The sequence below is a fragment of the Bos javanicus genome, chromosome 5, assembly GCF_032452875.1.
Source record: "Bos javanicus breed banteng chromosome 5, ARS-OSU_banteng_1.0, whole genome shotgun sequence".
In the NCBI taxonomy this organism is placed as follows: Eukaryota; Metazoa; Chordata; class Mammalia; order Artiodactyla; family Bovidae; genus Bos; species Bos javanicus.
In genome coordinates, this window is record NC_083872.1 from 1,847,650 (window position 1) to 1,873,408 (window position 25,759).

General features: G+C 40.8%; 1 protein-coding gene across 1 annotated transcript; it reads right to left on the reverse strand.

The window, feature by feature from the left end:
* Positions 1-22,210: 22,210 nt before the first annotated feature.
* Positions 22,211-24,762, reverse strand: LOC133247121 (uncharacterized). The gene is given in 1 exon segment (XM_061415520.1): positions 22,211-24,762. A coding segment is annotated over 1 exon segment (1,893 nt). The 5' UTR covers positions 24,589-24,762; the 3' UTR covers positions 22,211-22,695.
* Positions 24,763-25,759: the final 997 nt, after the last annotated feature.

Here is a 25,759-nt window from a genome sequence, read left to right on the forward strand (position 1 = left end):
CTCAATTATAGTTTAAAGTCTCTCTACTGATACTGGCTCCATACTGGTTCCAGCTGCTGGATTTTGCTGCTGGGCTTCTGCTTCCTGTTACAATAGCTGTGATTCTCTGTATCCATCTGTCTCTCTCCAGTCTGGGGGGAAGCAGTTTGCTCTGTGACCTCAGTTCTCTGGGAAAGCAGAGTCGTTGACTTTGTGTGTTCAGCTTTTGCCTTGTTGTCAGGTGAGAAACTTGAATTCACCAATGTGATTTTAATCCTTATGTTAACTGGTTACAAACTGTGCAATAATAAGCCTATTTTTCTTATCAGTGAATAGTCATATATACTTTGTGAAGTTGCACAGAGATTTGGAGTTCATGTATGCAAATCACTTGTCAGTTCACTTCAGTTCAGTCGCTCAGTCGTGTCCAACTCTTTGCGACCCCATGAATCACAGCACGCCAGGCCTCCCTGTCCATCACCAACTCCCGGAGTTCACTCAAACTCATGTCCCTCGAGTCAGTGATGCCATCCAGCCATCTCATTCTCTGTCATCCCCTTCTCCTCCTGCCCCCAATCCCTCCCAGCATCAAAGTCTTTTCCAATGAGTCAACTCTTCGCATGAGGTGGCCAAAGTACTGGAGTTTCAGCTTTAGCATCATTCCTTCCAAAGAACACCCAAGGCTGATCTCCTTTAGAATGGACTGGTTGGATCTCCTTGCAGTCCAAGGGACTCTCAAGAGTCTTCTCCAACACCACAGTTCAAAAGCATCAATTCTTTGGTGCTCAGCTTTCTTCACAGTCCAACTCTCACATCCATACATGACCTCTGGAAAAACCATAGCCTTGACTAGACAAACCTTTGTTGGCAAAGTAATGTCTCTGCTTTTGAATATGCTATCTAGGTTGGTCATAACTTTCCTTCCAAGGAGTAAGTGTCTTTTAATTTCATGGCTGCAGTCACCATCTGCAGTGATTTTGGAGCCCAAAATAATCACTTGTAGGGGAACTTAATGACGGGTAGGTTTATTATTGATTGATGGCACACTTTCTAAGGAACTGGATATGTTCCAAATAGTAATGCAATCTGAACTAAACATTAACTTTCAAAAAAGTTAAACTAAGCCTTCATTCACTTCTGCTTTCACTTGGAAACTGAAGCTCAGTTCAGTTTCCTTTGTTTCTAGTACTCACTTTACATTATTGTATAGTAAAAATTGTTTTTGTGTGTAATGACTGTGATAAACTTTCATTCATTCCATACATCTAAATTACTTTCTTGATCCTCTTGTTTTATATCAGTACAGCAAATCATTTATAGTAGAAAGTTCACTGGACTGAGAGATGGGAAAAATGAGACTGAGTCCTAATTCTAGCACTAATTAGCTGAATGATTTTGGGCAAATCACAGTAATACTTGAGTATCAGTTTCTTCATCCAAACCACAACCTATTTGAAATAGACAATCAAAAGCCCCTTTCAGGGCTAAATTTCATTTATTCATTTCTTCAATATTTATTCATGATCTATTGGATATACAGATCTTCTTTGACTTATGATGGTGTTCATCCTGATAAACCCATTGAAAACTGAAAATATCCTAAGTTAAAATGCATTTAATACACCTACTGAATATCATAGCTTAGCCTAGCCTAGCTTAAAAGGTCTCAGAAGACTAACATTGCCTATAGTTGGGTGAAATCATATAACACAAAGCCTATATTATAATAAAATGTTGAATAGCTCATGTAGTTTATTGAATACTATACTGAAAGTGAAAGCAGAATGGTTATCTGCGTGCAGGATGTGTATCAGTTATTTACACTCACAGTCACGTAGCTCCCTGGGAAATCCAGCTCCCTGCTACTGCCTGGCGACATGAAAGAGCATCCCAGTAAATATCACTAGGCTGGGAAAGGATCAAAACTCAAAATCTGAAGTATGATTTCTACTGAATGCATTTCACTTTCACACCATTGTAAAGTCAAAAAATCATAAGGCAAACCACTATAAGTAGGGAGTATCTGTAGTATACACTATTAGGCATGAAACACTGGGAGTCAGACAAAATAAACATAAATCTTATACTCTAGCCAAGAGTTAGGCATTAAGCCAATGATCCCATGACTAAACACATAATAACACATTGTGAAGGACATGATAGGACTTGTGAAGGCAAATATAATGTTGGTGGATGATTACAATAGTGGGACCTGGAAGGGCTAATTGTGTTGGAAAGTCAAGAAATATTTTTTTTCTGAGGAAACAATAGTAGGCAATGGCCAGGTTTTGTTTGTTTGTTTTTAAAAAGGGGGGTGGGTGGGTAGGGAGTAGAGAGCATTCCTGGAATAAGAAACAGTCAGCAGAAAAACCTTGAAGCAGAAAAGAGCTTGGCCTGTTAAAGGAAGGCAAAGGTGGCTGTCAGGCTGGAGCATAGTGAACAAGGGGGAGAGTCATTCAAAGAGTGTGGACGGAGCCCCTGACAGAGCTTTGCCTTCTCAGACTCCGGGTTCTATCTCAGTGCCACAGAGAACAACTGCCAAGTTTTTCCAAATTTCCTTGAATCTGAGATTTAGCCTCACTCTATTCCTGTCTGTAAGATCTGCATTCTACAAATCAAAAGAATAATAGAAAAGAAACTCAATCTACAAACGCTCAATTTTCTTTGGTGTATGAAGGAGTTAAGGCAATGTTTTCAGTGTTGGCTGCAGAATGAAATCACCTGGGAAGTTTTGATAATTTCCATTGCTTTGTTTCTCCTTTGGGGAAATTTGATCTAACTAGCCATGGGGTTGCTAAGAGTCCGACAGGACTGAGCAACTTCACTTTCACTTTTCACTTTCATGCATTGGAGAAGGAAATGGCAACCCACTCCAGTGTTCCTGCCTGGAGAATCCCAGGGACTGCGGAGCCTGGTTGGCTGCCGTCTATGGGGTCACACAGAGTCAGACACAACTGAAGCGACTTAGCAGCAGCAGCAGCAGTCATGGGGTCGCTGAGAGTCGGACATGACTGAGCAGATTCACTTTCACTTTTCACTTTCATGCATTGGAGAAGGAAATGGCTACCCACTTCAGTGTTCTTGCCTGGAGAATCCCAGGGATAGGGGAGCCTGGTGGGCTGCCGTCTATGGGATCACACACAGTCAAACATGACTGAAGTGACTTAGCAGCAGCAGCAGCAGCAGCCTGAAGTACATAGCAAGAGAGTTTCTAAAAGATTCTCTGTGATTCTAATGTGCAGCCAAAATTAAGAACAATTTGGAGGGAAAGCTAGAAAGCTCAGTTTTAGCAATTTGTGTTCACCACATATGCATCTAATTTCAGCACGAGTTTTTTATTTTTTCTTTTAAACAGCCCATATGTTTGCCAGGCACCGTTCTCACAAACGTAGACTTTGAAAAAGTAGTACTCCACAAAAGTAGACTCATAACTCTCACAATCAACCCATAATAATACTCACCATTTCCCCATTGGCTAAATAAGGAAATTGAAGCATAGAGTGTGAATGATTTGCCCAAGGCCACATCACTGGTAAATGCAGAGCTAGTATTTGAACTGAGGCATCTGGCTCCAAAATACATATTGTTATCTGCTTTGTTGTAAGACCTCTGTGGATTCAGAAGAGAGGAGACAGCTTGCATGCTTTCTACACTGCCAATGTCAACTGAAAGAAAAACACGCAACGTAAAAGTAGTGGGTTAAGTTTTATTCAACATCATACTGAGGACTATAACCCAGGAAACATTCTCTCAGTGCTGTGCTAAGTCACTTCAGTCGTGTCTGACTCTGTGCAACATTATACACTGTAGCCCACCAGGCTCCTCTGTTCATGGGATTCCCCAGGCAAGAATACTGGAGTGGATTGCCATTCCCTTCTCCAGGGGATCTCCTGGACCCAGGGATCGACCCTTACATCTACCCTGCACTGGCGGGCAGTTTCTTTACCACTAGCGGCACCTGGGAAGCCCGTTCTCTCAGTAGCTCTAGGAAATTGCTCCAAAGAAGTAGGGGAAGACACAGTATACATGGGAGTTTTTTGGCTAGTTACACGTGGTTATACATTAAAAGATTACTGACGCGCACAACCTGGTAAAATTCTTGAATTCTAAAGAAATATTATTAATGCTACCATTTAGAAAGAATAAGCTGCTGGAAAAAAAAAAAAGATGCACCTTTGCATTACCTCTGTAACACTAGTAGCTTGAGAGAAAGCAAGTTAGCTATGATGTAATTAATCTGAGAATGTGCAATAATTCAGAGATAAGATCATTCCCATGCCTTGACTAGAAAAATATTAAAGAAAAGACAACAAATTAATATGCACAAATACTTCAAAGCAGAAGCGGAAGAAACAGAATGAGCAATACACGTTGCTAGGCAAATGCACAGTTCCATATAAATAGCTGAGGATAGACTGGGCATGTGGAGAATACGTGTATAATATAAATAGGAAAACTTGAAACGAAAATCTAAGTGTCTAGAAGTGAAAGTATGAAACTCAGAGGGACAGTATAAGAAGAGAGGAATTAAAAGTTTCTAAGACCTCATGGATAGAGGGAAGAAGGAGGCAAGCAAAATTATTCTAAAGATCTTAACATATTGGTAACGAGAAGTGGAGGAGAAATACAGTTCCTCAGTGGAGGAAATTGTGTGTCTAGATAGGGCAATCTTTTGTGTTTTGTTTTCAAATAATAGTAGAAAAATGTGTGTCTGATTAAGAAATGTAATGGAAGGTTTTAATAGAACTGTTGAAGAGAGGGGAGAGTGAAATATTAACATGATTGAAACAGCTGAAATATGGAAAAGTATATGTAGAAAAGTAAGACATAAGTGTTACATATAAAGTATGAGGGAAGGAATAAAATAAAGAGATCATTATCCAAGGTGCCAACTCAATCATGTCCAACTCTCTGCAACCCCGTGGGCCATAGCCCGCCAGGCTCCTCTGATTTCCCAGGCAAGAAAACTGGAGTGGATTGCCATGGCCTTCTCCAGGGTGACCACCCTGGTGGCTCAGATGGTAAAGCGTCTGCCTACAATGTGGGAGACCTGGGTTCGATCCCTGGGTTGGGAAGATCCTCTGGAGAAGGAAATGGGAGTGCACTCTAGTATTCTTACCTGGAAAATTCCATGGACGGAGGAACGTGATAGGTTATAGTCCATGGGGTCTCGAAGAGTTGGACACGATTGAGAGATTTCACTTTCTTTCTCCAGGGTATCTTCCCAACTCAGGGGTCAAATCCAAGTCTCTTCTCTTAAGCCTACCACATTGGCAGGTGGGTTCTTCACTACTAGCACCACCCGGGAAGCCCAATCATTACACTAACTTTAAAAAGACAATACCCAGGGACTTCCCTGGTGGTTCAGCGGCTAAGGCCGAACACTCCCACTGCAGGTAACCTTGATCCCTGGTCAGGGAACTAGATCCACCTAAAAATCCTGAGTGGCGGAACTAAGATTGGTGCAGCCAAATAAAAATAAATAAAAAGACAACATTCACATTAAAAGATAAAAAACTGTTTAAAAGAAGCATAATCAAACGATAGAACTGACAATTAAGGGAATAGGCAAAAGATATCAAGAAAATTCAAACAAAAAGAAAGCAGAGGAGACTTCTTCAGTGTTCCAGTGGTTAACAGCACTTCCACTCCAAGGAAGTGGATCCCCGGGTGGGGAATTAAGATCCCACATGTGGCAAGGCCAAAAAAAAAAAGCAGACTGGAATTTCTTTTTTTTTTTTTTTTTTGGCTACGTGGCATATGGTGTCTTAGTTCCTAGATCAGAGATCAAACCTGCAGCCCCCTGGTTGAAAGTGTAGTCTTAACCACTGGAACACGGGGGAAGACTCAAGACTAAATGGAATTTGAAGTTAAAAGTATTGACGTTATGTAATTTTTAAAGACACAGTTTGTGAAAAAGATATAATTAAAAATGGTTATGCACCTAGCATCAGAGCGATCAGATATGTTAATCAAAACTATTAGAAATGCATGATAAAAAATGTGATATTTAGTTAAAGACTTAACTATATCCCTCTTAGAAATCAATTCTAGGAAAGCTAAATAAATCAATTAACTTAATTAAATAGCTATATATAGGATCTTCATGCTTAAGTGCTCAGTGTCTAACTCTTTTTGACCCCTTGGATTGTAGCACGCCTCCTCTGTCCACACAGGATTTTTCAGGCAAGAATACTGGAGGAGGTTGCCATTTCCTCCTCCAGAGGATCTGCCTGAGCCCGGGATCAAAACTGCATCTCCTGTGTCTCCTGCATTGCAGGCAGATTCTTTACCACTGAGCCACTGGAGAGCCCATATAAAGGATCTTAGGTTCCTCTAATACACAATATTCATTTTGTTTCCTTGGAAATTTTACATTTATCACATACTTGTCCACATAGAAAAGTTTAACAAATTAAAAAAACAAATAGAGATATCACTGCCTACTTTTTTTCTAATCATAACCCGATAAAAATTAGAGGAAAATATATAGAAATGACAGAAAATGTAACTTCACTGAAATTAAGAAATACACTAATTTCTGTACCTTTGGATCAAAGAGTAAATCAAAGATAATTTATAAACTATGAAGCAATGAAAAGGAGAAGACTTCACACCAAAATGTAGGGAACATTCAAAAGCTGAACGTAGAAAGAAATCATTCTCTCTAAATAAATTTATTACTAGATAAGAAACAAAAATAAAGGAACGAAGTCTTTATCTTAAGAAATTAGAAAATTAACAAAGTGTACTATAACATTAAAATTTTTTTTAAAAATGCTGAAATTGAGGAAACAGGAAACAAAAATAATAGAAGAAACAAATAAGCTGGCTCTTTGAAAATAAACTAGATAAAGTTATAGGTCTACTTAAGTGAGAGAGAGCAACAGTTAGGTATGAGAAAAAAGGCATACAACGTATGCAGCAGAGACTAAAACCATTATGAGAATACTACTAGCAATTCTATGACAAGATACGTGCATATGTACGGCTGAGTCCCTTCACTGTTCACACTATCACGACACCGTTAATTAGACCAGGGAACTAGATCCCACATGCCGCAACTGAGACCTTGTGCAGCCACATAAGTAAATTAAATAAATCTGAAAATAAACATTTGAAAGCCTTGAATGAAACGGATAATTTCCTAGCAAAATATAAATTACCAAATATGTGTATTTTATATAAAATTACAGTCTTTACAAAAGAGATATTAAAGATGATTTTTTTAAAAAATTTGCCACTTAAAAAAGACTCCAGTACAAGATAGATTCACAACTTTTAAGAACAGATAATTCTGTTCCATTTTTTAAAGTTATTGTTTATATAAGAAAGTTTTCCAATGTATTTTAGGACATGAGAATAAATTTTAAATATATTATTTTATGGAGGCAAAAACTATAGTCCTATCTCACAACTACAAATGTATAATTCTCTTCCAAAATTTAGTAAATAGAATCCATATATATATATATATAAATAAAAATTAGGTTCAAACAAGATTTGTTTCAGGAATGCAATGTGTCTGAACATCAGGAAATGTAGCAATGTAATTCATTACTATGACAATTAAGGAGTGCCTAGAACAATTAAAGAGTGCTGAAGAGATCCAGTGAAATAATTATTAACTTAAGTAACAAATTATTTTATTTTATTCAAAAATAATAATAATAAAATTGAGTAATAATTTATTTAAGTAATAAAACAATACTTATTTTGTTAACCAATAAAATACTAATCAATTATACTATTAGTAAGAGAAATTAGTAAGGTGGCTACATATCAAGACAATATATTAAATTAATTAGGTTTTTAATTTCTGGTAACAAGCATGTAGGAATGAAGAATGAGAAAAATATTCCACATTTTATTCATAATAGTTGAAAAACTATAGAATTCTTAGAAATAAGTTGGTCAAAAATATGAAAAGAAATTTATAAAATAATATAAAAACATTAGACCTAAAGAACTGGAAAATATACTATATTTGTAGATGGCAAAAGTTAGCATAAAAATAGTATTTCTACCCAAATTAATATATTATTATCATTCCAACCATGTTTATTATATAACTGGATAAAATGCTCCTAACGTTTATATGAAAGAGTAAATGCTATAGGGGAGCCAAGAAAATTGTAAGAAATAAGAACAATAAAGTCATTACATTTTGAATATTTAATATAAATATGCTGTCAAACCAATGTGATGCAATAGGAAAAGACAAAAAGTTTGATGAACTAAAATAAAGAAAATACTTTATATACATTGAATTTAAGAATCACAAAGACGATAGATTACCTGGAGTGAGGATAGATTTTGCACCGTTTTACATTCCCACCAAAAGTGCACAAGAGTTATCCTTTTAGAGTACTGATTTTGTTCAATCTACTTGAGGATCAACTTGATCCTTGTGAGGCTTATTATTAAGCTTTGCTACAGGGGATTCAGAGAAGACTTTACTCTGGGCTTTTTATTCTTACTCCTAAGGCCTGACTCTCTTGAAGGCTATACCTAATGCCCTGTATATGACAAGGTCTGTGACCGGTGTGAACACAAACTATTCTCTGCCCTGTGTGAACTCCAGGAATTGTTTTGCTTACTCCTTTTCCGTGGCAGTTTCTAAGATTCCTCTCACTCGTGTGCATATCAGTACTCAGATACTTGAGGAGAACCCTCTACAGTTCTCCAGACATCTGTCTTTGTGCCATGCCCTTCTCTCAAATTCTGTCTCAGAAATTCTAGCAGCTTCCACCTCCCTGAACTCCCATATCTGCCTCCCCAACTTTTAAAATTATATTCCTTTGAAATTTTTACAGCATTTCTTGATGAGTATTAGATTTTGTTCTGGCAGAAAGTTAAGTTACTTTGAGGTCAACTTCATCTTTTTTTAAAAAAAATATTTATTTATTTATTTGGCTGCACCATGTCTTATTTGCCGTACACAAGATCTGCAGTCTTTGTTACCGTATGGAGGATCTAGTTTTCTGACCAGGGATCGAACCCTGGCCCCCTGCATTGGGAGCATGGACTCTTAGCCACTGGAGCACCAGGGAAGTCCCCAACCTCATCTTTTTGAGGTTTGAATTTAAGTGTGTTTTAGGTATGTGTATGTGTATCCTCTCCAATACTTTGGCCACCTGATGCAAACAGCTGACTCATTAGAAAAGACCCTGATGCTGGGAAAGATTGAGGGCAGGAGGAGGAGTGACAGAGGATGAGACGGTTGGATGGCATCACCAACTCAATGGACATGAGTTTGGGTGAACTCCAGGACTTGGCGATGGACAGGGAGGCCTGGTGTGCTGCGGTTCATGGGGTCGCAGAGTCGGACACGACTGGGCGACTGAACTGAACTGAAGCCTTTATTTAGAACCAGTTTTGCTCCACTGCTAAGACGGAACCTCTGAGATCTCTACTTAACGACCCATTTATTCAATGAGGTCTCTTCATTCTGTCTGATGGGCACTAAAATCATCTCAAGGCTTGGGCGAGCTCTAGGAATTTTCTTGCATTAGATCCTCTGTAAACATTCTCTCCTCAGCAGTGTTTTGCCCAATCTCATGGAGTTTTCCTTTTCACACAACAAGACTAGAATTTAGTCTAAAAGAATCAAGGGAGGGACATCTGTGAACATTTCTGGGGTTCTCTTTCTAGTTCCTTCCTCTCTGAGTCACCGACCCACATATTTTAGCTGTCTTGACCTCCCTGAACTTTAATCTGTGTCTTCTCATCTTAATGAGGCTTTCTGGCACTGTGACGAAAATCGTCCTTAGGGAGAAAGTCAGGGCCTTCCTCGTGCTCACTTAGTTTGTTTCCCTTTGCTGAAGGATCACAGTCCTGCGCTGACTGTTGTCTAGTTGTTTCGTATTTCCCCTACTTCCCCCGCTACTTTTTCTAGTTGTTTCAGTTAGGGGAAGGGGAGTCCCAGAACAGCAGAAAGACAGCCTTGACTTAGTAACCAGATTCTTTGTAACAGTCCCTGATGTTCTTAAAACTTAACATTATTTTAAGGTCAGATGTTTAGCAACCTTAGTTCCATCTGCAACTTTAATTCCCCTTTGTCATGTAACCTAACATATTCACAGTATCCAGAATTAGGATATAGACATCTTGGAGGTTGGGGACAGAGAGAGGTGGGACATTATTCTGCCTTCCACAATAGCCTATGAGTCAAAGAGGAAATCTCACAAGGAAAAAAAAAAAAAACTTATATATATATATATATATATACATATATATTTTTTTAAATGTGGCTTCCCTGGTAGTTCAGCTGGTAAAGAATCTGCCTGCAATTTGGGAGACCTGGGTTCAATCCCTGAGTTGGGAAGATCCCCTGGAGGAGGGCATGGCAACCCACTCCAGTATTCTTGCCTGGAGAACGCCCGTGGACAGAGGAGCCTGGCGTGCTACAGGGCATGAGGTCACAAAAGAGACAGACACACCTGAGCGACTAAGCACAGCACAGCATGTATTTTAACAGAGTGAAAGTGAAAATATATGGTGTTAAAATTTGTGAATGTGGCTATAACAAATACTTAGAAAACAATAAAGAGATTTTTTTCTGGTGGTCCAGTGGTTAAGAATCCACCTTGCAGTGCAGGGGATGTGAGTTCAATCCCTGGTCAGGGAGCTAGTAAGTTCCCACATGCTTTGGGACAAGTAAACACGAGCTCCTGAACTAGAGAAGTCCGTATACCACAAAGAAGACCTAGCACAACCAAAATTCTAAAAAAGAAAGAAAGAAAAAAATGAAGATCTTAAATCAGTAATCTAAGCTTCTACCTTGAGAACCTAGAGGAAAAAGAGCAAATTAAGCAGAAGGCAGGAAATAACAAAGATTAGAATTCAGTAAAATTAAGAACTGAAAAATAACTGAGAAAATCAATGAAATCAAAACTGATTCTTAGAAAGATAAATAATTAATACATTTCTTGCCAGACTGACCAAGAAAAAAAAAACAGAATATACAATAACCAGTATCAGGAATAAAAGAAGAGGGATCACTATGTATCCATTAATACTAAAAAAGATATGAAGGAGATACCATGGACAATTTAAATTAAAGCCAGAGGTAGCCTGAGGAGAGTCTGCAACAGTAGTAAAAGGATGGGAAGAAGCTGAAGCCAGAAAAGTAAAGGAACTGACAGGTAGCCCAAGATGAACTTGATGACTATGATTTTGTATTGATGCACAAAGTCTAGGTGGCTCAGAAAATTTTTCCAGAAGTTAACTTGAAGGTTGGTGTTCTGTGATGATGCAGTGGAAATATTGGGTTGGCCAAAAAGTTCTTTCATGTTTTTCTTAAGATGTTATGGAAGACTCGAACGAATTTCTTTGCCAACCCAAAATAAGGATATAATAGAACCAAGAATGCTGGTCAGAGAGAATCTAGATGCTCAAAGAGAAGTCCAAATGTATTGGAGGAGTCTGGGGATATGAGGGAGCTAGAAGTAGGGGGATGAAGAGGCCAAGAGCAGGCTGACAGAGAGATGGACTAGGGGATGAGGGTGAGTTTTCTACAGTACAGCTTCTCTGGAAATGTTCCCTCCTCAGCAGCTGTTCTTTGCACTCTCTCATGGAATTCCACCCTTCACCCACACGATTGGAATTTAATCTAAAAGATTTAAGTGAGAGACCTCTATGCAAATGGAGGTTGGGGGTTGGCAGCAGACGGAGGTTCAAGGAGTTAGAGGTTTGTGCAAATGCAGAAAATATATATATTGAAAAGGAAGGCCTGAGAGAGTTGGTATTTGGGAGATTTGGTCAGGTTTTCTTTGTATCTCTCATGTTCCAGACATTAATGGTCACAGAAGATAATGGAGAGCAAGGCAGACAGGTAGAGATATTTACTACCATAGAGCTTACAGCTTAAGTACTGATAGGTAAATGGGCAATTGTGATATTCAATGATACACACTAGGAAGCATCTAGAAATGGTATGGAGGAATGATAAAATTTTAAATGAGACCATACAAGGCAGAAATGAATGGCCAAGAGGAGAAAACACTCAAGCACATAGTACTGAGTGCTATAATCCTCAGCATACATCTGTACTACTTACAAACTTTCTATTAGACAGTCCACAGCTATCAAAAAGCTCTCCAAACTCAACATCACAAATCTCCTGTAAGAACTCTCAGCCAAATTATTTCACCAGGACAAAACAATTTTTCTAAGAAGCTTTTCTATCTCTACACTGATTTATTTCTCAAGATAGAATAGTCATTCAGGCCTAGTTCAAATGGACAAATCTCTAGAATTTCCAGTTCCATTTAACTACTGATATTTAGTTTTAAAAAGTGAGACTGACTCAAACTGCAACCATTCTAACTGAACCTTTTCAGTTAGATACCTTCCTACGCATTGCTAGAACACAGTTCTATTGCCAAGTATGTTGAACATGCATTTCCATTTGATACAACCTCATGCTCTGTTTGGAGACGGCAATGGCACCCCACTCCAGTACTCTTGCCTGGAAAATCCCATGGATGGAGGAGCCTGGTGGCTGCAGTCCGTGGGGTGGCTAAGAGTCGGACACAACTGAGCGACTTCACTTTCACTTTTCACTTTCATGCATTGGAGGAGGAAATGGCAACCCACTCCAGTGTTCTTGCCTGGAGAATCCCAGGGATGGGGGATCTGGTGGGCTGGTGTCTATGGGGTTGCACAGAGTTGGACACGACTGAAGTGACTTAGCAGCAGCATGCTCTGTTTATTTCAAAATACATGTAGAATTTATAAATGGAAAAACAAAAAGCACATTACTTTTAAATTGTTTGGCTTCTTTGTTTGCCCTCCCTTTTTCACTTTTGAGATTATATATTTTTACTATAAATTGATAAGTTCTGAGAATCTGCAAGTTTTGGTTTAAATTCCTTCTTTGACAGGAATATGTAAAATTTCTTGACACTTTTACTCACCATTGGCATCTGAGGGATAAATGGCTTGGAAACTGTTTCTTCTCCCTCCTCTAGCCCGTATGTCCCTTGGAATTTTCTTGTTTTCTACAACTCAGGAGAAAATTGACTTCAAAATCAGTCTTGACCGTACTCAGCCAACCTGGTAAACCTCACTGAGCTGCTAGTGCCCCCTGGTGCCCAGTGCTTACAATTTCAGCTCAGTTTCTGTTTGCTAGAAAGAGATATGTGAACTGCTGCTTCACATGCATGAACTATGGCCTCTAAAAGCTAGAAAGAACCGTAGAGAAATGAGATGAGGACCAACTGGAAGCTAGAGGCACATGGGCTGCACAGGAGAGAGTGGATACAAGAGCAAGGAACAGACTCTCATGAAAAGGAGAAGGAAGTGTGAATGCCGAGTTGGCCGCTACCCCTTACTTTATGGTAGTTGTTTTCTGTGTTGCCTGCCACACATATAAGCGCTACAAAGGCAAAAATACTTGCCTGGCATTCAACGAAGGCTGTTTAATGACTGAGCAAGGAGAGAAACAAAAGGGTTTAATTCACAGAAAGTTCGCAGTAGATGATAGCTATTTTTCTTTGTATGATTATTCTTTGTTGTTTTCATTTAGTCGCTAAGTCCTGTCCGACTCTTTGTGACCTCATGGACTGCAGCCCGCCAGGCTCCTCTGTCCATGGGATTTCCCAGCCAAGAATACTAGAGTGATTTGCCATTTTCTTCTCCAGAGGATCTTCCTGACCCAGGCATTGAACTGGTATCTCCTGCATGGAAGGTAGATTCTTTAATTGCTGAGCCATCAGGTAAGCCCTGATTATTCTTAACAGATTCTTAAAATGAAAAAAATTTTGACAGTTTTATTTAACAAATCTCCATATGTCCAAGAGCATTTCCCAACCTCAGTATTTTATAGGCTTAGCTTTTTTTATTCACTTGTTTTAATTAACAAATATGAATTGAGCACTACATTCCAGGATCTGGAGATAAAAAATATGACAAACACAATTCTAGCCCCTAGAGGACAGCACATCAGATGGTTATATTGAAAATCCCTATCTTGCTGCCACACTCCAAATTTCACCTCCCTCAGCTCTGGCAGCTGCAGGAATAATATCTCTACTTTGTTTCCTCCATTTCCTTTATTTTCTAATTGTATTCCTGTTTTGTCTCCACTTTATCTCCTCATACTGGACTTATTCTTTGTCAAATGATTGCACAATAAACTCAGATTTTTTGCACTTGTAGAAATTCAGCTATACAGAAACATGCATCTATACCAGAATCAAAGGTGTGTTTGAATTCCCTTTTTGTCCCTAAGGAGAAACCTCATTAGAATAAGAATGTACTCCCTGTAACACTTGCTTAAAGGAAAATATGTTCATGGAGGATTATAAATACCTTGGGAATACAAGATGATTCTACATGAAGAAATGGAGCTGAGAAAACACTTAAATGACAATTTAAAAGACATACATAGATAATAGTGGCAACATTGGAAAGAGTTTTCTGAACTCTTGAGTTTCTCTCTCTCTCTTCTTTTTTTTTTCGGCCACAAGGCATTTGGGAACTCAGTTTGCTGACCAGGGATTGAACCCTTGCCCCCTGCACTGGAAGCACAGTCTTAACCACTGGATCACTAGGGACGTCCCCAGTTTCTCATGCTTTTACTGCTTGTTCAGGAATACTGTGTTTGCCTCAATAATATTAATACACCCAGCGTTCGTGGATGTGTGTGTGCTCAGTTGCGTCCGACTGTTTGTGACCCCAAGCACTGTAGCCCACCAGGCTCCTCTGTCCGTGGTATTTTCTGGGCAAGGATACTGGAGCGGGTTGCCATTTCCTACTCCAGAGGACCTTCCAGACCCAGGGAATAAACCTGCATCTCCTACATTGGCAGGTGGATTCTTTATGACTAGCGCCACCTAGGAAGTCCCTGATACACCCAGGAGATTTCTGATTATGATAGGCCCCAAAAGTGTACAGACTTTATTAGGCTAAAGCAGGGTTTTTCGACCTTTGGCATTATTTTAATTATCTTGCCAATTAACCTTGGCAGGATAATTCTTCACTGGGGCAGGGGAGGGGAGTTGTGCTGTGCATTGTAGAAGGTTTAGTCTCATTTTCAGCCTCTTCTCACTAAATGCCAGTAGCGAAAATGTCACCAGATGTTGCCAATGTCCCCTGGAGAGCGTAATTACCTCTGGTTGAGAACTGCTGATCTACGTCCACCATTTTTAGTTCGTTCCTGAGCATTACAAGTTTAATGCAACCCCTACCATTCTACTGAAACTATTAAACCAAGATCTCTAATTGCTACCTTGGAGCTAGTGACTGAGAGAGCACACACACACACACGCATGCACACACACAGAAACCAGTAGACATTCGCAGGTCCTTATTTAACTTGAATTCTCCAAAGCATTTCAAGATTCTTTCTTTCTTAAGACATTCTCTTCTCCTTCACGTTGACTCCTAGTTTGCCTTTTACTCCTGTGGTCCCTCGAAGCTCCTATTTGTTGTTGTTTAGTTGCTCAGTCGTGTCCAACTCTTTGCGACCCCCTGGTCTGTAGCCCGTCACGCTCCTCTGTCCATGGGATTCTCCAGGCAAGAATACTGCAGTGGGTAGCCATTTCTTTCTCCAGGAGATCTTCCCAACCCAGGGATCAAACCTGTGTCTCCTGAACTGCAGGCTGATTCATTACCACTAAGCCACCTGGGAAGCCCTTCGCCCACCCCTTAAAAGTCAATACTTTCAGGACTTTCCCAGTGGTCCAGTGGTTCAGAATCTTCCTGCCAGTGCAGGGGACATGGGTTCAACCCCCGGTCCAGGAAGATTCCACATGCAGCTAAGCCCTATGCGCCATACCTGCTGAAGTCTGTGTGCCCTAAAGCTCATGCTCTGTACCATGAGAAGCCACTGCAGTGAGAGGCCTGAGCACTGCAACTAGAGAGTAACCTCCATTTGTTGTAACTAGAGACAGCGTGTGCGCAGCAATGAAGAGCCAGTACAGCCAAAAAAAAAAAAAAAGTCTGTGATTTCAGGATTTGGTCCTAGGCCCTGGGGCTGCTGATTTTCACACACTCCCCCTGCAGGATCTCATTCACTTCCACGGTCAATTTCTCTGTTTGTATTGATGACTCTCTCATCCTTGCCTCAGGCCCAGATCTCTCTCCTATACTAGCAGGTAGGGGTATTTCTATTTGGGAACTTCTCAAGCCTTCAAAACAAAAATGCCCCAAACCAAAAGAATATGACATTTTTTCCTTCTAGTATGTTCCTTATTTCAGTGAAAGGCATCACCATTTTCCAATTGCCTAAGCCAGAAATACAAGACTTCAATCCCTTCTTATCTCTCTCACTTTGCTTAACCCTGTCTCCTAAAATCAGTGCTGTATAAACTTTAGTATGAATAAGAATCACAAGGAGAATTTGTTAAAACTCAGATTCCCCCAGAAATTCTGATTTAATGGGGATTTGGGGTGGGAGAGAGCAATGGTTTAGCATGCTATGGGCTTCCCTGATAGCTCAGTTGGTAAAGAATCCGCCTGCAAAGCAGGAGACCCTGGTTCAATTCCTGGGTCGGGAAGATCCCTTGGAGAAGGGATAGGCTACCCACTCCAGTATTCTTGGACTTCCCTTGTGGCTTAGTTGATAAAGAATTCGCCTGCAATGCAGAAGAGCTGGATTTGATCCTTGGGTTGGGAAGATTCCCTGGAGAAGGGAAAGGCTACCCACTCCAGTATTCTGGCCTGGAGGATTCCATGGACTGTACAGTCCATGGGGTCACAAAAGTGGGGACTGAAAATCTGAGAATCTGCATTTCTAACAGGCTTCCAGATGACCCTGATGGTCTGCAGACTACATTTTGTGTCACATCGTCCTAAAGGACTTCTCACTGTTTTTTATGATAAAGCCCCAAATTTTTAGCATGACGTTCCAGGTTCCATATGATTTTATTTAGTTCTTTACATTCATTTCTTACCATGCTCATCTGATTCCTGGTGCTTGTTTAATGGCATGCTGTGTCTTGAAATCTGAATATTTATCTCATTCTTTGGCTGATTCTTACTCCTCTCTCAGTATTCATATTACTCATTTATTCTACAGAGGGTACAAAGTTTTTGCCCACAAACAAGAAATTTTATTTTTCTAAAATTGAACTTACTTGTTTGACTTCTAGATAATAGAAATGGAATATCAGTGTTAGTAATCTTAGTCAGTTCAGAATGTCCTTCACATTCTGTCTGGGTTGCCTGGGTTGCCTGGATTGTATCAGTATTTGAGGGGACCTATTTTTACCAAATTCATTGATTGGACCAACACTGGGGCCCTAGCCCAGGTTGAGACCCATTGTCTCAGCTTCTTTTTCCACTCAGATTTGTAGTCAGATTTGACTGTGGCTCAGGTCATGAACTCATTATTGCCAAATTCAGACTTAAATTGAAGAAAGTAGGGAAAATCACTAGGCTATTAAGGTATGGCCTAAATCAAATCCCTTACAATTATACAGGGATTGACAAATAGATTCAAGTGACAAATACATTCAAAGAACTAGATTTGATAGAGTGCCTGAAGAACTATGGATGGAAATTCATAACACTGTATAGGAGGTGGATCAAAACCATCCCCAAGAAAAAGAAATGCAAAAAGATAAAATGGTTGTCTGAGAAGGCCTTACAAATACCTGAGAAGAGAAGCTAAAGGCAAAGAAGAAAAGGAAAGATGTACCCATCTGAATGCAGAGTTCCAAAGAATAGAAAGGAGAGATAAGAAAGCCTTCCTAAGTGATCAGTTCAAAGAAATAGAGGAAAATAATAGGATGGGAAAGATTAGAGATGTCTTCAAGAAAATTAGAGATACCAAAGGAACATTTCATGCAAAGATGGGCACAATAAAGGACTGAAACGGTGTGGACCTAACAGAAGAAGAAGATATTAAGAAGAGGTGGCAAGAACACACAGAAGAACTGTACAAAAAGATCTGAATAAACCAGATAACCACAATGGTGTGATCACTCACCTAGAGCCAGACATCCTGGAGTGAGAAGTCAAGGGGCCTTACGAAGCATCATTACGAACAAAGCTAGTGGAGGTAATGGAATTCCAGCTGAGTTATTTCAAATCCTAAAAGATGATGCTGTGAAAGTGCTGCACTCAATATGCCAGCAAATTTGGAAAACTCAGCAGTGGCCACAGGACTGGAAAAGGTTAGTTTTCTTTCCAATCCCAAAGAAAGGCAATGCCAAAGAATGCTCAAACTACCACATGGCTGCACTCATCTCACACGCTAGTAAAGTAATGCTCAAAATTCTCCAAGCCAGACTTCAACAGTATGTGAACTGTGAACTTCCAGATGTTCAAGCTGGTTTTAGAAAAGGCAGAGGAACCAGAGCTCAAATTGCCAGCATCTGTTGGATCATAGAAAAAGCAAGAGAATTCCGGAAAAACATCTACTTCTGCTTCACTGACTACACTAAAGGCTTTGGCCATGTAGATCACAGCAAACTGTGAAAAATTCTTAGAGATGGGAATACCAGACCACTCGACCTGCCTCCTGTGAAACTTTTATTCACGTCAAGAAGCAGCAGTTAGAATTGGACATGAAGCAAAAGATGGTTCCAAATAGGGAAAGGAGTGTGTCAAGGCTGTATATTGTCACCCTGTTTATTTAACTTATTTGCAGAGTACATCATGTGAAGTTCTAGGCTGAATGAAATACAAGCTGTAATCAAGATTGCAGGGAGATATATATCAATAACCTAAGATATACAGATTACACCACCCTCATGGCAGAAAGCAAAGAGGAACTGAAGGGCCTCTTGATGAAAGTGAAAGAGTAGAATGAAAAGACTGGCTTAAAACTCAACATTAAGAAAACGAAGATCATGACACTGATCACTTCATTGCAAATAGTTGGGAAAACAATGGAAACAGTGACAGACTTTATTTTCTTGGGCTTCAAAATCAAATCAGATAGTGACTGCAGCCATGAAATTAAAAGGCACTTGCTCCTTGGAAGAAAATCTTTGACAAACCTGGACAGCATGTTAAAAAGCAGAAACAAACAAACCAAAAAAAAAAGCAGAAACATTACTTTGCCAACAAAGGTCCATATAGTCAAAGCTATGGTTTTTCCAGTAGTCATGTATGGATGTGAGAGTTGGACCATAAAGAAGGCTGAATGCCAAAGAATTGATGCTTTTGAACTGAGGTGTTGGAGAAGACTCTTGAGAGTCCCTTGTACTGCAAAGAGATCCAACCAGTCCATCCTAAAAGAAATCAGTCCTGAATATTCATTGGCAGGACTAATGCTGAAGCTGAAACTCCAATACTTTGGCTACCTTATGCAAAGAACAGACTCATTTGAAAAGACCCTGATGCTGGGAAAGATTGAAGGTGGGAGAAGGGGACAACAGAGGATGAGATGGTTGGATGGCATCACTGACTCAATGGACATGAGTTTGAGCAAGTTCCGGGAGTTGGTGCTGGACGAGGAGGCCTGGCATGCTGTAGTCCATGGGGTCGCAAAGAGTTGGACTCGACTGAGTGACTGAACAACAACAAGCCCAAGCTGAGAGCCACTGTCGGCTTCTTTTTCTGCTCAGGTTTGCATAGCCAAGAAAGAAACTGATGCTGAAATACAGAAAGCCTGTGCATAGCAATAAAGACCCAGTCCAGCCAAAAAAGAAGAAAAACTGATGCTGAGACTGGAGCAGCAGAAGCTTTATGCAATAGCCAAAGAATGGAGAAGCAGGAACTTAGTTTGCAAATCAACTTCTCAACCCAATGTGGGTGGAGGCACCATCTGTACAGGAGAGTTGAGGTAAAAGGGAGTGTATTGGAAAGAGAGGGAGGAATATTCATGACTTATCCGAGAACACAGGTGTGGTTTGAATCTGGAACTGGTGCAACACTCCTTTTCAGTCTTTGTTTGGACTTTTCTGGTTATTGTTATGACAATTGTCAACTGTCATGGTGCTGGTGGGTGTGTCATTTAGCATGCTATTACAGTGAGTGTATAATGAAGATCAAGGCCTACCGGAAGTCAAATCTTCTGTCATTGGTTGTAACCAATCCTTGTTTTTCTTTTTGTAGGCTCCTCCTGAAATTTAGGTAAGAGTAAATTGGTTTCCACTCAAGGGAGGGGCAGGGTATGGTTCTGGGGCAACAGCTTCGGTAACACTATGAACTCTGGAGATGCTGGGCATCAGGGTCTCAGTTATCATCAGCCAGACATGCAGCCATTTGTCATCCATCCGCATTCTCATAGCCACTTGGCCCTCAAGTGCTGCTGTGCCCTCCTTGTCTTAGCCACAGGGTCTTTTCTAGTAGGGTGACCAACCATTCCAGTTGGTCCAGGAATGAGGGGTTTCCCAGGATGTGGGACTCTCGGTGCTCAAATCAGGAGAATCTGGGGCAAACTGGGATGACCAATCGCCCTGTCTCCAAGTCCAGTTCTTTGTCAATTTTTCTCTGTAGCTCATAGAAACATTTGAAGACTCTCTTAACACTGGCATTAAGGAAACTGTAAGCCTATTTCAGGCTTTCTGTCTAGACACTGGATGCAGCCACCTCTACTCTACAGCTCCTGGTCCATCCTAGACACAGGTGAACTTTAAAAAGCTTGTTACCTTCTTGGCTTTTTTTTTAGGAAGGGAGAAATTTGTTTTCCTTGCTCTTGGATTTCCCAAAACTCTTTGGGATGCTATCCTTATGAATATATTGAGCCACAAACAATAATCATACTACAGTGGATTATATAAATTAGGTATTTGTCTTCTTCAAGAAGAAGTCCAGAGATAGGAAATTCAGGATCAGAATGCTTATTCAAGACTCTTTCTAACTTGCTGCTGCTGCTGCTGCTAAGTCGCTTCAGTCATGTCCAACTCTGTGCGACCCCATAGACAGCAGCCTGACTCTGTGTGACCCCATAGACAGCAGCCCACCAGGCTCCCCCGTCCCTGGGATTCTCCAGGCAAGAACACTGGAGTGGAGTGCCATTTCCTTCTCCAGTGCATGAAAGTGAAAAGTGAAAATTTTAGTATATGATTTTGAGTCTCATAAGTGTAGTATAACTATTATAACTCAAAGACTATTCATTCAAGTGTTTCTCTTTTTATATCTATAGTAGAGGAAGGCAAGACAAAAGGGGTTGGGATATTTGAGAAACATAGGAATCTGTCACAGGAATACTTACCAATGTCTAACTCCCTTGCTTTTCCTGATTCTCCTTGACTAATAATTACTAATCAAGCTGTTACTCTGTGCCGGGGTCCAGCCCCAGTTGATTCAGGGAAATTCGAAGGAGAGATGGCGTCGGCAAATACACTGGCTTTAATTAGATATTAATTAGAGATATAAAGAGTAATAGAATGAGGATAGCTCAGCAGGAAAATTCAGTGGAGAAAAGAGGCTGAGTAGCTTGGTTTACGTGGGAAACCAATAAAACTTCAAGACAAGAAGCTTGCGCCACTTACGTAGGCTGCAGGCGTCCTTCCATTCTCCCAAAGGAGAGGAGACACTGAGGCCGCCCCAGTCGGATCTTAGAAGCCCAGGCAAAATTAGAAAGCTTGGCGGGCTCCGCGCTCCAGATGGAAACTCAGCCAGAGTTTGAGAGAGAGAACGACATGGGGAGACCAGTATTTCGAGGAACTGATCCCATTTTTTATTTTTCCAGGGTCTGTTTTTATACACTGAGATGTTATACAAAAGTCACGCGGGGTCAGCAGTCCTGACTTTTATTAAAGTCACGTGCTTCATACAGATGTATACAGAGGTCTTAGGGGTGTTACATCATCTTTCTGGCCAGGGGGCCTGCTGACAATTTATGACCCTCTTCTTGTGACAGTGGTCAGTCAACCAGAACACTTATTTCTCCAGGGGTGACTATTCTTAAAACAGACGCCACCTTCCGAAGGTACCAGATAAAGTTACATTCCTATAGGGTGAGGGTGTAGTGGGTTTTAATTAAGGAAAGAATTTGCTTAGCCTAAGGTCTAACATGATTAATATCAAAGGTTAATACTTATTTCTTCTATATATTCATTAATGTGTATAAGGGCAGGGGATGTGGAGACTTAGCAGCAAACATTGGCTCAACACATGAGAAATCCTTCACCAATACAATTTCTAATCAGCCCACTATACTTATACTAGTAGTTTTCTAACTTCTCTAAGGAACCTGTTTTTAGAAGGTTTAAAGCATCTCGTGCCTCTCACGGTTGGGAGGCTGTGAGCAATCACATGTGGCCAGACAAGCCTGTCAGGCAGGCTAAAGAACCTTCAGAGGAGTTTGTAGGTTAAAATACTCCTGTCACGCCCAGGAATTATTATTAACTGGAGCTCTAAGTTAACTCCTTCTCCGAAAGAGGTGGTGGGGGACAGCCCCCTGTAAAGTCAGAGGTGTAGGTGAGAGCACAAAGTAGTAAAGTAGGCAGGCTCTGGTTATGGGGGTAGATGCTCGAGAATTTCCAGGGGGACTCCTGAGGCTCGATCCCACCTTTGCGTATGTCGAGCCTCCTTCCTCATGACCTTTGCCACAGGTGGAGTGCCTCACACTGGCCCCCAACATCTCCCCCTTTTTTATTTCTTAAAACAGCCAGATGCAGCTCAGTCGCGAGCTTCTGAATGCTCTGCCGAAGAATCCTGACAATACAAGGGAGAATGATTATGAGATGTAGGATTAGAGCACCAATGGCAGCATAACTAAGGATATTAGACAGAATATTTTTTCCAGAAATAAAGTTACAGAAGGTGTGAAAAAAAGTCATTAGCTGCTCCAGTGGCAGTAAAATCCAGTCAAGAGTGTTCCAAGGTCTGTATTTGATTATGAAGTTTCCCTAAGTCCAGGCCAATATCAGAACTATTCCAAACACCTGAGACATGATTTTTAATCTTTTCCCATTCATAATCTGTCTCATTTACCTTCAAAGATGTCATGCATATCCACCTGTAATCAGCGTGGCATGTCAAAGCCATCTTCACCTTTAAAGCCTGTAACTCAGTTCCAATATGCATAATTGCCTCTTCCAAGGTGTCAGTCCTCATCTCCAACTTTCTGTCTATAGCTTCCTGTGTTGCTAGAGTTAAAGAAACATATTTAGACATGGCATCAACATATTGGGCAGTATGCACCTGTTGCCTCAATGATAATGCTGCCATAGTAACAGAAGTAATTGCTGCTATTAAAGCTGATATTCCCAAAATAAGTAGACCCACAAACTGCCGTTGTCTCATTAAATCTTGCAGTTGTTGTAACACGGTGAGACCGTAATTGTCATACCAGTGGGAGGTCACGGTCACGGGTATCATGAGATAGGGTGGGCATTGTAACACCACAAAAGAGCAAACATTATATTGAGGGGTCAAACAGGATGAAAGCATACATTGTTCACAAGTTACCACGTTAGGTCCACCTGAATAATTCATGCATACATTAAGTTTGTTGGAGTCATTAGTAAAAAGGAAAACATAAGGCGAGGGTAAACAAGCTAAAACAGAATAAGTGGAATCGTTATCTGGGCGAGATAAAGAAACAGGGGCAGTAGCAGCAAGGGCTCTCCAAATCTCAGGTTGCCAATAGGTTTTGCTTTCAGCTGTATAAGACAGCACAGGAGGAACAAATTGGTTAGTATGCCATCTAGTGGCTTATGTAGTCCAAGGAAGAGGGATCCTATTCCAATTCTCAAATCTGCCTTCAAATGTTTTCTTGATCAATGGATCCTCACCCGGATTCAGGTTGCTCCAGTCCTGAATAGTATAATTCCCACCGCCTGGTATCCTATAATCAATCCTTGAACTATAAGTACAAGTTGTCCAAGTCGGATACCCAGTATGACCATCTATGGTCTTCCACACTTCATCTGAAGGAGCAACATTATAGCACTTTGAATAACCAGGAGGGGGTGTAAAACGCAGGGTAACATAAGGGTCAAGGATCCCGGGCAAGCGGGCCACTAATACCCAAACTACCCGATGATGTAAAGACTGGGAATCTATTTTTGAGGAATCTATTATATTTATTTTTGTAGAGGCCCCAATACACCCTTCTTTAGTGGGTGTAATAAAACTCTTTGGATTACTGGGGAAGTTAAAGCAAACAGGAAGATCGTCTATTAATCCCCTGAAGGTATAATTAAAATTAATAGGATATTTATCTTTAGTGTAAGAAGTATAGAATCCTCCCAAAAGCTGAGGTTGGTCTGTGTTGACCCATATAGGCTCATTATTCCAGGAAACAACCTGGAAAGTTGGAGGGTCTGGGAGATATGCCCAATATTTAGCTGGAGTAGGGGAGGCGCTTACCTGGCAGAAAAGCAAAGCAAGCATGGCAATAAACATTTTCTCAGGAGAAGCTGGAGATCCCTGCAAGGAAGTCATTTCCCGTGCCTGGTGGCAGAGTGTTTTTATTTGTCCCCAAGTGGGTATGGGGGCATTCCAGGTCGCCTGAGTTAGGCTGCCTGGGATGTTTCTGCGGCGCAGGGAATCAGGGGGAGTAGTGTCCCGTATGTGAAGCTGAGACACCTGTTTGGTGGGCAGATCCGTTCCTTGCTCATCCGAGGTCTCTGAAGTCAGTTGTCTTGATGTCGGTGGCATCTCCCGTGCTGGTGGGGGAAGCGGAGGTAGAGAAGGCCCCTTCCTCTTTCGGGGTCGCGGCAGCCGTGGAATCCGGTATCGGAGGGGCTGAGACATGACGAATCAATCTGTCCGGAACCCAAATTGGAGAATCTGCGTCCTGTGGAAAAACACAAGCATATCCTAGACCGCTGGTTAACAACGGGTTGGGACCTTTCCATTGTTCGGAGAGGAGGTCCTTCCATTTGACTAATGGCTTTGCATTCAATTGCTCCGGGTACCGATGGCGAAGCATTGCAGTAGTTCCGGCGGAATCGGCATTTAAAATACTTATTACAAAAAGAGCATGTTGCAAGAGTGATGGGGAGAGCTATACTTAAACTCCCCTTCTTTTAATTTTTGAATTTGAAGCTTTAATGTTTGATGTGCTCTTTCCACAATGGCTTGTCCCTGGGGATTATAACAACTCTGGGCTTCCCTGGTGGCTCAGCTAGTAAAGAATCCACCTGCAATGCAGGAGACTCCGGTTTGATTCCTGGGTTGATCTCCTGGAGAAGGGATAGGCTATCCTCTCCAATATTCCTGGCTTTCCCTGGTGGCTTGGATAGTAAAGAATCTGCCTGCAGTGTGGGAGACTGGGGTTCAGTCCCTGGGTTGGGAAGATCCCCTGGAGGAAGACATGGTGACCCATTCTAGTATTCTTTTTTTTCCCCATTCCAGTATTCTTGCCTGGACAATCCCCATGGACAGAGGAGCTGGTGGGCTGGAATCCGTGGGGTTACAAATAGTTGGACACAACTGAGCAACAAACGCAAGCAGTTACTCTAGTTGCTTATATATTCTACTAAAAAAAACCTCTTTACATAACAGTGGCTTAGTCTTCTGAAAACCAAAATCTAAAAATGAAAATCAGTCTTCCCTGATTATATGGTAGATAAGAATCCACCCGTAATGCAGGGCACACATGCCTATGCTTTACAGCAAGAGAGGCCACTACAATGAGAAGCCCTCACACACAAAGAAGAGTAGCCCCCACCCACCGCAACTAGAGAAAGCCTGCATGCAGCAATGAAGACTCAACACAGCCAAAAATAATCAAATAAATAAATGATTTTTAAAATTAAAATCTTTGTTGTACTATGTTCTGCTGTCCCTATCTTTCCTTGGTACATAGGATGCCTCATGGCTCATGGAAATACTAGGGGGAAATACCCACAAAGTATCACAACTTTATCCTACCTCAATTCATGCAGCGAATGTTTATTGAGTGACCGTTATGTCCTGGGCA